At 42.8% G+C, this 16,410-nt stretch overlaps 1 protein-coding gene across 1 annotated transcript in view; it reads right to left on the bottom strand.

Annotated features, from left to right (window-relative positions):
• The window catches only part of BAZ2A (bromodomain adjacent to zinc finger domain 2A), a 121,703-nt gene that overhangs the window by 48,512 nt on the left and 56,781 nt on the right, over nucleotides 1-16,410 (bottom strand). Inside the window, exons 10-15 of the mRNA XM_082245174.1 lie at nucleotides 14,975-15,182; nucleotides 11,889-11,950; nucleotides 9,111-9,155; nucleotides 7,673-7,951; nucleotides 7,304-7,558; nucleotides 6,993-7,207 (exon numbers count right to left, since the gene is read on the bottom strand). Coding sequence (XP_082101300.1) covers nucleotides 6,993-7,207; nucleotides 7,304-7,558; nucleotides 7,673-7,951; nucleotides 9,111-9,155; nucleotides 11,889-11,950; nucleotides 14,975-15,182 — 1,064 coding nt within the window. The remainder of the gene's footprint in view (nucleotides 1-6,992; nucleotides 7,208-7,303; nucleotides 7,559-7,672; nucleotides 7,952-9,110; nucleotides 9,156-11,888; nucleotides 11,951-14,974; nucleotides 15,183-16,410) is intronic.

Genomic DNA, 16,410 nt, shown 5'->3' on the forward strand with positions numbered 1-16,410 from the left:
GCCAAGTGAGGGCAAGATAGCCCCACTCAACTTTATGCCCTTGGAGAACTGGAGCGACCTCCGAGAAAGAGAAAAAGAAAAAGAAAGAGAAAAAGAAAGAGAAAAAGAAAGAGAAAAAGAAAAAGAAAAAGAAGAAGAATTTCTGACTTACCGTAAAATCCATTTCTCTGATGTTCATTGACGGACACAGCTCCTGATAGTCTTACCATTGGATTATACTGCCCACTACAGAGAAGTAGGACACTAGGCAGAAAAAAAAAAAAAAAAAGTCTGACTAAGCCTATGGGCAGTCCCAGGGTGTATACTATACTCCCTCTCTCTGCTATAGGTACTCAGTTTTGTTGCAAGCAGTATCAGAAGAATTACAACTCCACAATGGCGTGGATGCCGTGTCCGTCAAGGAACATCAGAGAAAATTATTTTACGGTTAAAAATCCCATTTTCTCTTTCGTTCATTGACGGACACAACTCCTGATCTTCTTAACCATTGGGACGTCCCAAAGCAGTATTAAACATGAGATGAGGGGTGGGAACAACTAGCCAACCAGGTAAGCAGGAGCTCAACCAAAACAACTGAAGCTCACCTGAAAAAACAATACACCCTCAAAAAGGACCAGATCCTCTAAACTGCAGCCTGCAAAGACCTTGCGGCCAAAGGAAGCATCTACAGATGTCAACACATCCACTTTATAGAACTTTGTGAAAGTGTGCACCGATGACCAGGAGACTGCCTTGCAAACCTGCGTCACTGACACCTGATGATGGTAAGCCCAGGAGCCACTGAGCGCCTGAGTAGAATGCGCCTTGACAGGGAAAGGAGGAACCTGACCCTGGATGGAATAGACCTGAACCACCATCTGTCTGATTAATCTGGAAATGGTCACAGAGGAAACTGAAAACCCTTTCCGAGGCCCGTCTGTGAACACAAATAGTTAGTCTGAGTTCCTAAAAGACTCCATAGCTGCCAAGTACACCCTTATTGCCCGGTTGACATCCAAGGCATGCAAAGCAATTTTCCCTCGCATGTGCTGGCCTGGGACACAGGGAAGGGAACACAATGTCTTCATTCAAATGAAAATCAGAAACAACCTGAGGAAGGAACGACGGGCAGGGGCGAAGAACCACCTAATCACTGTGAACCACCAGTAAGGTGAAAGGCACAAAAAGGCCACCTTTTGGGACAGCGTAAGCAGGGGAATCTCCCGATGATTCTCAAAAAGAGGATTCAGGAGGACTGAGAACAGCAAATTGAGGTTCCAAGGCGGCAACAGAGACCGCACTGGAGGTGTCAAGTGCCTAACTCTCTAAAGAAATGTACGCAACAGGGAGTATGTGGCCAAGGGCCGTTGAAATAAGACCGCTAAGGCTGACACCTGACTATAGTACTCAAAGCTAGTTTCTGCTCAAACCCCACCCCCATTGAAGGAAGGTCAAGATCTGAGCCACCGAACAAGAGTGAAGATGAACCCCAAGAGACTAACACCACGCAATGTACGTCTTCCACGTACAACTGTTGATCTTCCTGGAAGTAGGTTTCCTTGTATTTAACAGCGTTGGAAACACTGACTCACGACTGTAAAACAGGATGCAAGATTGGTCCTTGGGACAGCAGATCCTCCCTGAGAGGAAGCTTCAAAGGAAGATAGGCGTACCAAGCCCCGTGAGGCCAGACCAGGGCGGCACTAAGATGACAGGAATCCCTTCTGCCTCGATCCTGTGTTGAAGTCTTGGCAAAAGCTTGAGGGGAGGGAAGTCGTAATTCAGATGATACTGTCCTCACGGGACCACAAGCGCATCTGTGGCAACCGCCAGAGGATCCTGTGACCTCTACACCTTTCTGTTGAGCCGGGAACCCAACAGATCCACCTCGGGGATGCCCCAATAGAGACACAACTGATGAAACACCTCTGGATGAAGGGACCACTCCCCTTGGTCCAATGCCAGCGGACTGAGGTAATCCACCATCCAGTTTTCCACCCCGGAAATGTGTACGGCAGAGAGGGCTGGAACAAACCTTTCTGCCCACCTTAGAATGCCGGCTACCTCCAGAGCCGCCAGGACACTTGTGCTCCCCTGGTGACTGACATAAGCCACAGCTGTTGCATTGTCCGATTAAAAACGCACTGGACATCCCTGAAGATGTCCAATGTTCCTAGCACTGTCTGATCGCTCAGACTTCCAAGACATTGATCGGTAGTCTGGACTCTTCCAGTGTCCAGATCCCCTGAGCATAATATTTGCAGAGGACCCCTCCCCAACCGGACAGGCTGGCATCCATTGTGACCACTGCCCAACACAAGGAGAGGAAAGATTTGCCCGGCCGAAGCGCCAAAGAATGAAGCCCCCATATCCGGCTCAGCCAGGTCTGATTGTCCAGAGACTACAGATTCCTGTTCCATTTGGACAGAATCTCCCTGCAGGGACTTGTATGAAACTGTGCAAACGGAACTGCCTCGAAGGTAGACACAATCAGGCCCAGCACCCGCATGCAAATCCAGGGGGATGACCCTTTTTCCAAACAAATTGCGTTTGAAATACTGTTGTGCAAATACAGCGTGACATAAAATATATATAAGGACCGAAACTCGATCTTGAAACAATACAACTCGTGGACCCAATTTTCTTGAATCCAGGAGGTCCACATATCTGGAAAGAAGCCAAGACATCCCCCGACCCCAGATACGGGTGAGGGCGCCCCTTCAGGCAGAAGTGGGTTTGTCTGCAGTCCTGGAGGGGCCCGTACTTGACTTACCAGGCCAGAGCCTCTTGAAACCCGCTGCTGGGTTATGGGTGGATTTTGATCCCTGGTCCTTAAATCCCGAGGAACGAAACGACTGCTTATGAGCCGAGAAGAAAGGGCCGTATTCGTGAAGAGCCTCTTTACTCCTGGCAGTCTGCGGAAGCAGAGTACTCTTAGCTCCAGTAAGACCTTTATTGATCTCCTCCATGGAAGCTCCAAACAAGCGGTCTCCTACAAAAGGGAGATCCGTCAATACCTTCTTGGAAGCCTGGTCCGCAGACCAGTATTTCAACCATATCATGTGGCGAAGAGTCACCGCTGTCACGGACACCTTGCAGACTAGGGGAGCCGCATCCAGAGAGGCATCACAGATGTATTGCAACCTCTGGACCAACTGATCTGCCAGGTCAGGAGGTTGTCCCCCTCCAAATCCTGGCGCAGGAGCTTAGCCCATTCCATCAAGGTCGAGGAAACCAAGGTTATGGTGAAAACTGGCCACAGAATAGAACCAGCCATGGTAAACAGGTATCAGACCAGAGATTCAGGTCCCTTGTCAAAAGGGTCCTCAAAGGACAGAGAGTCCTCCACCAGAAGAAGGGTGGTTTTATTTAACCTGGAAACCTGCGAGTCCACCACAGGTGGTACTGTCAGTTTCTTTAACAGGGACTCTGCAAAAGGATACCTTCTAGCAAAACATCTAGGGACCCCCGATATTGTGTTTGGGGGAACCCCACTGAGTTGTGACAATATTGTTGAAATAGGCGGTAATACCTTTGCCGCCTTGGAAGTTCTGCAGGTACCGAACTGGTCCGTTGCAGCCGACTCAGCAGTAGCTGCGTCCTCCAATTTTAAAGTTTCCAGCACTGATACAAAATAACGCATCCACCAGCGCTTTTTCATGCGCGAATAGTGGAGGAGGATTCATCCTATCAGAGCACTCAGGGTGCGTAGACGCAGACCCAGTAGGGTGACTTGAGTCCGCGTCGGCCAATCCTACCTCAAAATCTGAGGAAGCAGAGGATGCAGGTGAAGGCGGAGGAAACTTTTTACTCGTCCCATTTTGAAGGGCCATTTCTACTTTGGACACCAGTGACTGCAGGACCGCCGTCATAGCAGACAAAGCGGACTGGGACCCCACAGGGTCTGCCGCCTATGAGAGAGAGTCAGGTGGTGACACCTGCTCCAGGGTCTCCATGGGTTAACCTGGGGACAGCCAGCAAAAAGTGCAAACATTGTTGTGAAAAGAACCAAACCACTGCTGCACCAGCAGCACTACAAGTCCCAGCGCACCAAAACCGCTATAGCGGAAAGAGAGAATTGTTTAACCCCCACAGGGGCTCACCACCCCCTACTCGGATGCAGAATGTCAGGCTGCACGTCATGCGGCGATCAGAGAGAAGGAGGAAGTGAACTACCACTAGAGGACCACCGCCACTTCACTGCTCCACAGACTTCAAGAACATGGCCGCCTGCGAAAGAAATGGGAAACTATAAGAAAATGGCCGCCGGACTACACAAACATGGCTGCCGATATACACAGTACATATGAACAGCAAGGGGGGGACCCAGCAGTAGACCCCCGCCATGACCATTCCTCCCAAAAAAACGTAAGGATCTAGAACAAGGGTCTTCAAACTAAGGCCCTCCAGTTGTTCAGGAACTACAATTCCCATCATGCCTTGTCATGTCTGTGAATGTCAGAGTTTTACAATGCCTCATGGGATGTGCAGTTCCGCAACAGCTGGAGGGCCGTAGTTTGAGGATCCCTGATAGAATATCCAGTCCGACACCCAGTCTAACAATTGATTGTAGTTCTCACAGGAATCAAATTGATTGTAATTCTCACAGGAACAGAAAATAATAAAATAAAAAGATTCAGTTTTAAAAGGAAAAAATGCCAGGACCAGAGATACCAGCAAGGAACTAGGTCCTTATTCCTAACTAGGCAAAAAAAAATGTAAGTCCTATAGCAGCAAGTGGGAGTATACCCCCTGGGACTGCCCTTTAGGCGTAGTCAAATCTTTTTCTGCCTAGTGTCCTACTCCTGTAGGGGGCAACATAAACCCATCGGTCAAGAAGATCTGAAGCTGTGTCCGTCAATGAAAGAAAGATAAAAAAGGCCAGATATGGTTTATTACATTGCCCTGTGCAACAGAACCTGCAGTGATCTTCACATATACCAGCAGTCAGTATATGGCACAGGAAATCATCAATAACTTATCTGAGCTTCTCTTCAGTAGATCATGTGTGATGTGTATAAGCCACAAAGAATTTATTAGTGACGGGAGATTTCTGTGCCAGTCACTGATTGTATCTGTGAAGCTTCTTGCAGGTTTAGAACAGTTCAGCAGCACTGTCAAATGCCTCGTCTTCTACAGGAGTAGTGAAGGGTTTTTACCACTGTATTGCTACCCTGCATGTGCCAAATATTGCTCACCCCAAAAGACACCACCACCCATGCACAGTAGCATCAACACTTAAATGTAGACCTGCACCATCTAAAAAACCATACCTAGTGGGAAACATATCCAGAGCAGTCCTTGCACTAGTGGAACGTGGCAATTTCTGGCACCATCAGCACACACCACCTCTCAACCGCCCGGCTTCTACTGCAGCTCACACAGGCACTAATCTCCAGCCTAGAAACTTACAATACCCCCTTTTTCCACACAACCTCTGCTGCACCAATACCGCCTTCCTCCACACAACCTCCACTGCTTGTCAGGAGTACTGCTGCGGGGTATCCCTCACAGTCACCATTGTATTGGAAGTGAATTTTAAACCCGCGCTACAGGTGGTGCAAAAATAAATAAAGTGAAATATAAAGTCAATAAACAAATAACGCAGCTGCTGTTCACCAAGTAAAAACTTGGAAGAAATGGTAAACAAAAAGACACAGCGCTTGCAGATTAATAAATACAACAAATAAGTGCAAAATATTTCATATATAATAGAATATATAGCTAAAAGTAATTGGTAATTAATAAAGTGTCCGGTGCAAAATAAAGTCCATAAATAGAAATTCAAGTGCACTACAAGTGCAATGTAATTCAAATGGTAATAAAGTGCTCCAGTGCAGAAGGTGCTGAAAAATAATCACTCGTGCCAAGGTGACTTGTACCCTTTTAGGAGCCCTACTCTCCAAAAGAAATGGACCCTTATTAGGGGTTAAAAACACCTCTGTTTACGTAGGATCATCTAATCTGTACTTCTAGCTGTTGGATTAGGTGGTATGCCAGGTCTTCTCCCGATTAATACGTACGTACTTCCGGTGCAGCACTTTCCGGAACACTTCCTGGTTTACCGTGGAACGCACGTAGCGTTCCCGGAACCACATGCAACTTTACCCTCTGCTGTTACCTATACCACGTTTGTGAGTATATCTCTGTTTTATGAAAATACATTTTATTTTAAACGGGCTTCACTATTTTTCAATTTGGTATTATCTTGTTGGAGCTATCCAGGGCTACTATATTGAAAGGCTATTATCCAACTTGCCATAATCAGGAGAAGACCTGGCATATCACTTAATCCAACAGCTATAAGTACAGATTAGATGATCCTACATAAACAGAGGTGTTTTTGACCCCTAATAAGGGTCCATTTCTTCTGGAGAGTAGGGTTCCTAAAGGGGAACAAGTCACCTTGGCACGAGTGATTATTTTTCTGCACCTTCTGCACTGGAGCACTTTATTACCATTTGAATTACATTGCACTTGTAGTGCACTTGAATTTCTATTTATGGACTTTATTTTGAACCGGACACTTTATTACCAATTACTTTTAGCCACATATTGTATTATATATGACATATTTTGCACTAATTTGTTGTATTTATTAATCTGCAAGCGCTGTGTCTTTTGGTTTAACATCCCTCACCATTGTGCCTGCCACCTTCCCTCCTCACTAATACTCTACCTGTCACCAATGTGCCTACATCCCTTTTGCACAGCCATGCCTAGAACTTCACCAATGCTGCCTCTTCACGCCAACCCATTCCCTCTTCCCACCACAACTGATCCCCATCCAGGATTGGACCAGTTTCAGTGTGTTCACTAGTAGGTCATAGAGATGGCTGTTACAATAGCCAAGTCAGGGTAGGATATAGAAATGGAACATAAAGCAGAATTTCTCCAGCAAAGGTATTGCAGTCCTTTTTCTTTTTATTCATGCACTCCCACAAAATTGCAAACATAGCATTATGTATTACATTTTACTATATCAAGTATTAAATTCAAACCAAGTTGTTTACCTGATAATACGGGTGCTCCCATTGAGCTCATTCATAATAAAAGCAAGAACTGCAGCCTTAATGTGCGGATGATGAGCCTGAAATGGATGTGTGCGAAGACTTTCACACAGCTCAATGTCACCACCATATGCCTCAAGAAAGATGCGCAGAACTTCGGAAACATTTTCCCTAGTCAGATTAATTTCAGAAATTTTCTCTCCTAAAATTTTAAGGGACTGTAGGGAGGAGGAAAAAAAAAAAAAAAAAAAAACAGTGATTCTCATCCTCATACCCAAACCAAACAAAAAACAGCAGCTGTTATGCACAGATACCTGACAGTATGATGGAAGTCCAGGATCGAATAAAGCTGTTCGCAGTAATTTCACTAGAAGATCCTGCACCACACCCTGGCTGTCGCCCACATTAAAAAGTCCCTCCTGCAGCGTATAAAGGCTTGGTATATCTTTTGCTTCATTTAATCCAAATACTTTTCCATATGCATACAGAAACTCTATGGTCATTAGGCAGTCGGAGAAGGCACAGCTGGGCAAAACCAGTCCTGGGACACAAGGAAAATCTGGCAAAGGCTTACAAGAAAAAAAAAAAAAATAATAATAATAATATGTTCTTAGATTATTATTGTATACACCAACAAGCTATGTATATTATGTTGCAGTGTTAGTCTCTTCGGTTTTAAATACCTGATGATCAGGTAAACACATATCTTCTGTTGGTTTCTTCAACTCCTCTAATATAGACTGCTGGCGCTTGCGTTCTTCTAGGCGGCGTTGTTGTGCAAGCTGCTTCCTGTCAGGCTTATGAACAACAGGAGCAGTTTTTTCCCTTTGTCTTCTACTTGCTCTCCTCTTCTCAGCAATCTGCTCTGCCTCCTTCGCTTTCCTCTCTGCAATCTGCTCTGCTTCCTTTATTCTTTGTTCTTTTTCCCTCTCTTCCTTTTCCTTCTCCTTCTTTTCCCTTAACTAACAAAACAGAAAAGAACCAAATATACAGACTGTAGTTACCAAGGGATTATTGAAACAGTGTGGAATCAAGGGCTTGCATACATCGTCCTTATGCCACTATATTGGGTATCTACAAATTCAAATCAATACTCAATTAGGTTGAGAGTAAGACAATCCTTTCTTGTCACACTTCACAAACAAGGTCAGGTATTCCTTTGTTTTACAACTTAACACCACATTTCCCTCACTGTTTCTTTTGGGGGTCAATCTCTGTTAAGTGAAAGCGGAGTTCCACCCTGAAAATTTTTTTTAAGCTAAAATTACCCCCCGGACAGTCAGGGCTAGTGCATTTAAGCAACATTAGCCTCTGAACTGTCCCTGTTTCACTTACCTTTAGAAGAAATACTTACCTTGAAAATGTCTTGTCCAGCGCTGCCATCTCAGGTGTGGGCAGCTGAAGCCGGAGCGTCCTCTTCGGTGACGTCAGAGTCCCAGAATGCCCTGCTCGTCACTTCCGGTGCAGGCACGTCATCCCTGCACATCTTCTGGGCATGCCCAGAAGCTGTTCAGCAGGGATTGACGCGCCTGCACCGGAAGTGACGAGCAGGGCCGGTGCAGGAGCATTGACTCGTGGGAGCGATGACGCTCATCTCCCAGGAGTCAATGCAAGCAGGAAGTGAGCCGCAGAGGGAGGAAGAGGAAGGAAGGTAAGTATATTTTCTTTAAAAACAAGGTAAGTAAATCAAAAAATTTTTTATAATTATCCAATTCTTTTTCAGGTACATTAAAGCAAGCGGATGGTGCAAAGTTGATTTTGAGGGTGGAACTCCGCTTTAATTCATAACTTACACGGGGCTAATGCCCTGTCACTGCTTCACACATGACAGTGCTCAGGTCTGACCACTTTGGCCAAGCACTACATTCTAGGAGGAAGTTGCATGCTTCACCATCCCCGGAAGCACAGGTGCTGGCAACTGCGAGGGGGTGAGGTCTTCTTTTAGCAAGCATGCTGTATACATACAAGTGACCCTGAGCTGATAGGATTAGTATACAAACTTTGTGAACCCATTTTGCTTCAAAGATTGCGATACTCCCTTTTATACTGAGAAGAACTTTTGCTATAAAGTTTTTCTAATTTATAGAAAGCCTTAGACCAATATTGGCTCTAGTTACTCACTCTTAGTTTCTTTGCGGCCTCTTGTTTAGCTTCTTGATTTCTGGCCTTAAATACAGACAGATATCACATAAAAAAAAAAAAGACACACAAAACGTGAAAAATTTAAAAATTTGTCTTAAAGTGTATGCAAGTTTAAAACGGTTTTATAGTTTTGGATAAAGTTGGTGAATGTTTTAAAGTGTCACTAAACCCACATCATAAAAAATCAATAAATGGTGTATTCCATGCTGTTCATAATCCCTATGAGATTGGTTTTCTGTATTCTGCAAAAAACCTGGTTGATCCTGCTGCTCTCTATCTCCACTTTCTGTTCATGTCCCCAATTCAGTTAGGGACTTTGTGCTGTGGTTTCAACTCTGCACATGCTCAGTTTTCAGTGAGTTTCTATGTTGAGCATTTCCTCCCTATCACATCTGAGCAGCTCATGTGATTATAGAGTCACACATGTGAGCGTATACATAGTGGTAAAGACAGCCCACTCCCTCCCTCCTCCTTCATGCCCACTAACCAGCTTAACACAATGGGGGCAGGCTATTACATGTAGGTTAATGGAGGTTTCACCTCCCTCTTATTCTAAGACACAGGCTGGAGGGGTGTGACACAGCCTGCAACTGTCTGAAATCCGCACATACCATGTTATTGCCAAAAAATAATAAAAATTTGATTTCAAAATATATATTTATAGGACAATTTAAAACAGTTTATTGATATTACTTAATTTTACTCTGTATTCCAAAGGCTGTTTATTTTTTTCTCTTTATTTTGAACATGCGACCAGGACTAGAAGCTCCTCCTGCTTAGGTTTCCTTGCAGACAGGCTGGGAAAGAGCTCTGTAAAGCGACAGCTGTATATCAATTAGGAAAAAGGTATTTCTATTTTTTTATTATTATTAAAATAACTACAGTGCCATCATTCACATACAGAAATTGAAGGGACAATGTAGATTAAACAGTGTGTGTTTAGTATCACTTTAGGACCGCGGTCAGTTTTTTCATGTCTGTGTGCAATTAGGGAGATTTGCTTTCACTTCCTGTCCCAGAGACACAGCAGTAAGGGGAGAGATCTCCAAAGTTAGGCCTCTTTCACACGGGCGTTCCGTATGTCACCCCATCCGTTTGCGGGTGATATACGGACATAATGCATGTCAATGGGATTGCGGATGTCAGCGAATGGCCATCCGCTGACATCCGATTTGCATCCTTTCAGTTCTGTTCCGTTTTTTGGAACGGAACAGGACCCTATTTTTTCTTCCGTTTAAAAAACGGAAAGGACGCAAAATCGGATGTAAGCTGTGTCATCCACTGACATCTGCAATCCCATAGACATACATTATGTCCGTATATCATTCGCAAACCGATGGGATGATATGCGGACATACGGACCGAATGACACAAGTGTCATCCGTGTCCGTAAGAAAAATAAAAAAAAGTGCCGGAGCGGATCGCAATACGGTCCGCTCCGTGTGAAAGAGGCCTAAAAATATATACCCTCTTAGACAAAATGTGGGAGGCTTACTGGAGACTGGCATACACAGAATCTGGTGCAGCTGTGCAACGTAACCAATCAGCTTCTAGGTTTTATTGTTAAAGCCTAATTTAACAAGCTGAAGTTAGAAGTTGACTGGTTAACATGCACAGCTGCACCAGTTTTAATAAATATTCCCCAATGCTAAATTTACTACTGCACCCAATACATTCAATACACTGATCATCAGGAGCAATAGAGAGTCTGGATCTCCCTAGCTGGGTCACAGACTGCAATAAAAGCCTGACACAAGATTTTTTGTTCTTCGCACAAATGTATGGGTGAAGCCAGAATGGGAAAATAAGTGAGGGGAAAAAGGATGGGGGCCTTCTATACTCGGACTGTAGAATTCTTGTTCACAAGGTTCTTTGGAAATCATCACCTGGCAACCAGGTCTACCTGAAAATGGCTGACTGAAGGTTAGCACAGGCCTCAACAGTACTGCAAAATTCCCAGCAGCATACATTGGGCTTACAAGACATTAGTCATTCTGTCCTAAGCCTGAGTGAATTAAAAAGCCAGTGAGCCTGTCAGGAAAAAAGGTGATCCCCATCATGGACTTGGGACATAGTAGATCGAACCTCGCTCCATCTAAAAAGGAAAACCTTTATGGGGGGATAGCTCTTAAAACAAAACTGTCTAGAAAGCAGTGTGGAGACTGCCACAGTTTATCTCTCCTTCTAAAAATGCTAACTGCCTGGCTGTATGACTGATCCACATGCTTCAATATTGCAATTACTTTCCTTGTACACAGATAAAAAAAACTTCTGACTTCGCCATCTTTCCTGATCTCCATCAGTGACTCAAAATATTAAAACTAGTGGGCAAACTTCACAATCAGTCAACTGGCATTTTCCGAAAGAGATCAATAATGGCAGGCACTGCATTTTTTTAATGACCAATTAAAAATAAATCTATGAGGAGATGCAGCCTATTCAATCTGCCCTAGTTATTTTTGGGGGGTTTGAAATTAGTCCAGGACAATTTTTTAAAAAGGTACAATTGCCTACTGACAGAAAAAAACTTAAGCAATATAATATCTTATCCACCAAAACAATGTCTACAAAACAACAAGTGTTTCCATTCAATATACTATAGTCATAATACCAGGTTTTGCCAATTTATTTTTAAAGGCGATGTAAGGGGATAGTAAAAGAAAAACAAAAAACACACACACAAACCACAGGATGTATCCATACACTAAAAAGACTATCAAGAGTCAGGCAATTTTAAATAAAATATGCAAGACATACCTTTCTTCTCATCTTCTTTCTTAGTTTGCTTAGCTGCACCTTTTCTACATCACTAAGTATATCTATAGAAAATAATAATCAGTGTAAGAAAAAAAAAAAAAAAATGAAATATTAAATAAATGCGCAGTAAACATATAACACAAAATAATTTACACAAGTTGATTAAATCTGAACTCCAACTTTCTTTTCACTAGAACTGAATGAAATGATCAGTCCCAGCATAGATCATACCTCTGTACCATGTAGCTCTGTTGTCTGCAAATCCTGTGATGTTCTGGGTTTAGTTGTGGCTTTGTACTACGAGACACTTTGTATAGTCTGATTTAGACTGAGACCCTTCCATAATCACTTCTGCTGCATCTCTAGCCTAAAGCATACCCCTCTGTAGTCTTTCAGACTCTTCAAATAATGTAACTTCCTTCACAGCTCTGATGGTGGGTGGGATGGAATACATCCTAATTAGCATTCAATTACATCCAGTCAAACCTACAGGAAGAGTCCAAACCACTCAAGTCCCTCCTCACAGCAATATTCAATATCAAACAGGAAATGCATTCATACACAGCCTGTTCTGAAAGCTAGCTGTGCAGGATTGAATGAATCACAAATTAGAATTCAATCCTGCCCAGTTAAATATGCCAACCAGTGTGAACTGGGAGAGTCCCTCCCCTCAGATCCTGCCCTCCCAGAGCCCAGTTCTCTGTGAAGTGAATAATTTACATATGAAGAAAATACATTCATAATACCCTCCCATAGCCCTTCCCCTGTAGTCTTGCAGTAAGTCATTATTTTGCATGCTGCAGGATAGGGATGACACATTTACACCTGCTTTGCCGACTGAAGAGTGATCTGCATTCGAAGCACTCTTCAAAAAGCATTGGACAGGCAGTTCAAGAAGTTGAATCAACTCCTCATTACATATTTTAACCCCCTAAATGCTGCAGTACTGCACTTCAAACATGCACATTGTGTGCAATCGCAGTGTGGCTCCATTCACTAGAATGGGTTGTGTCTGGCAGGCAGTAGTGCCCACCAAGCACAACAGGAGGTAAAGTTCCCACCACAGTCATGAAACAGAGTATCACAGTCCTGGCATGTGTTCACCCCCAGCCACTGCCCCTTCAGCTAAAGGCGGAGCAGTTTGGGGGCAGTAAAACCCTGTGGTTGTGCTGCATTTTTACACCATTAGTTTAAACAAGCCCTAAGACTGCAATAATTCAGTGATCTCTTGCATCTAAGGCCTCATTCACACTGTGTAGAAGGAGTGAATGTTTCTGCTCACAATATTTTCATGTGTTTGGTGACTACACATACACTTTACAACAACCAAAGATGTAAACACTATATACACATTACAAATCATGCTTTCAACAAAGACAAGCTGTTGTTTCTAAAATATATGAGATCAGAGCAGGAAAAAACTTGAACATGTAATTGTCTTATATTAGTGTGTCCTTTATAGCTAGAATAGCACATTATTTGTCTAATATGGTTTGTAAGGTTACACTTTCGACTGTACAGCACTCTGTTCACTGCAGAGAGGAATGGAGTGCGATTGGTGAGAGCCAAATTCCAACACACTTTCACCACCCACATAAAGGCAAAGAACCCCACAGTAAACCTAGGACCCACCCACATCAACTCCCAGAACTGGTACAAGTGACTCCCATAAGGAATCCTGAAACTACAGAGGCTCTAAAAGATCATGGTACATGTAGTATCAGGACTGGAAAAGGAAGGAAATGGGAAGTCAGATAACTTTGAAACTCAGCCAGGAGTGACATTACAGATACAGAATCCTGCATTATACAGCTAAAGTAGGTAAGTTACACACAATCTGACACTGGGGTTGTGATTCATTTACATGCACAATGCATCTGTTGTTTTGGGGGAAAAAAGCTGGAGTTCTTCTTTAGCCACTTACCGACCGCACGCCGCAGTTTTACGTCGGTCCTTTGATGCTAAATACTGGGGTTATGGCAGCAGATACCGGGGTTATGGCAGCTATTTTTGAAAACGGCGGGCGATCAGCTTTCAGATAAGGGTGGTCCCAGCGACCGAGTCGCCAGGGGATCACACCCTTATGGTGCGGCAGAAAAGATGCCCCTCCCACCACATCCCGGCAGTTTTCCCCGCTTACCGGACCCGCCGGCAGCGGGGAAAACGATCTGGTTCCCGGATCCTCAGAGACAGGAAGTCAACTCGCCTCTATGGTCTTGGAGGACCCCAGATTTCACAATAAAGAGGACCTATCGTGCCTATTTCAATTACAATGGATGTTTTTGTAATAGGAATAAAAAAAAAGATCACATTTTTTTTTTTTTAAACTGTGTAAAAATCAAAAATAATATATAAAATAAATAGGAAAAAAAATTAAAATCGCCCTGTCCCCGTTAGCTCGCGTGCAGAAGCGTACGCATACGGAAGTCCTGCCCACATATGTAAACGGTGTTCAAACCACACATGTGAGGTATCGCCGCAATCATTAGAGCGAGAGCAATAATTTGAGCCCTAGAACTCCTCCGTAACTCTAAGCTGATAACCTGTAGAAATTTTTAAAATGTCGCCTATGGGGACTTTAAGTACCAAAGTTTGTCGCCATTTCGCGAGTGTGGGCAATTTTGGGTATCTATTTACTCAGCATAACATTATCTTTCACATTATGAAAAAAAGAAAAATTAGGCTAACTTTACTCTTTTCTTATTTTTTAATTCACAAAAGTGATCTTTTTCCAAAAAAAAAAAATTGCGTTTGGAAGACCAATGCGCAAATACAGTGTGATAAAAAAAAATATTGTAACGATCTCCATTTTATTATCTAGGGTCTCTGCTTAAAAAAAAAAAAAAATTATATATATATATATATATATATATATATATATATATATATATATATATATATATATATATATATATATATATATGTGTGTGTTTGGGGGTTCTAAGTAGTTTTCTAGCAAAAAAAAAAATTTTAGCTTGTAAACACCAAGTGTCAAAAATAGGCCTGGTCTTAAAGTGGTTAAGCATTAAACATACAAAATTAAAATATAAAAACAACAACAAAAAAAAAAAAAAAAGATTTTATACCTTGATTTTCCAGTTTCCTTAAAAGTTTGGCATCAGCTTTGTTAAGCAAATCTATCATTTTTACTTTTGGAGGCCGTCCTCTACCTCTCTTAACTTTATTCTCCTTGGCTTTAGCTTTTTCTAAATTACGAGGGCGCCCCCTCTTCCCTGTGATGGCCAAAATACGGGAGGGGATTTCTTCAGACTTTAGTAAAATCCACTGCAGGCCCTGGAGAAAAAGATGTAAAAAACAGCCCTCAGTCACACTAATCCGCTACAAAGAGAACTGTATAAATATCAGGACTGCTCTAAGTTTTCACACCACTCAAGGATAAGCAGTAAAAAAAAAAAAAAAAAATACTTAAAAATGCAACACGCATATGCAATTTATATATGAATCCATATTATTACCAAGAACAAGTGCAACCAGAGTCTGAAACTTTTCTCCTTAGACCCCGTTCACATAGGGGCGATCCGACTTCGGGGGGCGACCTCCGAGGTCGCGGTGCGAGCAGCGCGCCGCGACCTCGGAGCGGCCGCCACGGACTTCATAACATTGAAGTCTATGGCGGTCGCCTCCGGGTTGCCCCAAAGAAGCTCCAGACCCTTTTTCTAAGTCGGAGCGACTTGTGTCGCTCCTATTAGAACGGGTCCACAGCTTCCCTATGGAAGGCGACCTACGGCGACCTGTGAGGCGACCAGGTCGCCTTAGTGTGAACGGGGGCTAAGTGTCCTTTATAAATATTAGTGAATACACAAATATACACAAATATAAATCATAAATTCAAACCCTGGTTCCTAGGTATGCTTTAAATCAGTGCAAATAAATGTAAAACATAATGTGTAATGTGAAAAAAATGCAAAAAAAAAAAATCACATGATGAATTGTATATACTTGTTGCGCTTTTAAAGGACTTTTTCAGTTTATGCGATTATACTGCGATATTGTGATTTTGCATTTTCTCACATTACACATTGCGTTTCACATTTATTTGCACTGATTTAGAGCATACCTAGAAATCAGGGTTTGAATTTATGACATTGATTTAGATTTGTGTATTCGCCAATTTTATTTATAAGGGACTCGAAGGAGGAAAGTTTCAGACTTTGCTTGCACTTGTTCTTGGTAATAATATGGATTCACTTATAAATTGCATACACGTCGCATTTTTAAGGATTTTTTTTTTGTTTATGCGATTATATTGCGATATTGTGATTTTGAAATCACGCCATTCAGTTGCGATTTTTTTTTTCAGTACATATTTGTGTTTCACATTTATAACCACTGTATTAGAGTTTACCTAGGAACCGGTGTTTGATTTTAGGATAGCGATGTTTATATATGACCCACCTACTATTTACCAAGGACACTAAGGAGGAAGACTTTAGACTCTGCACTTTACAACACAATTCTTTTACTGACACAACAAAGAGCATTAGGTGCAACAACACACACA

This window comes from Pelophylax lessonae (genome assembly GCF_965119305.1).
Source record: "Pelophylax lessonae genome assembly, chromosome: 2".
In the NCBI taxonomy this organism is placed as follows: domain Eukaryota; kingdom Metazoa; phylum Chordata; class Amphibia; order Anura; family Ranidae; genus Pelophylax; species Pelophylax lessonae.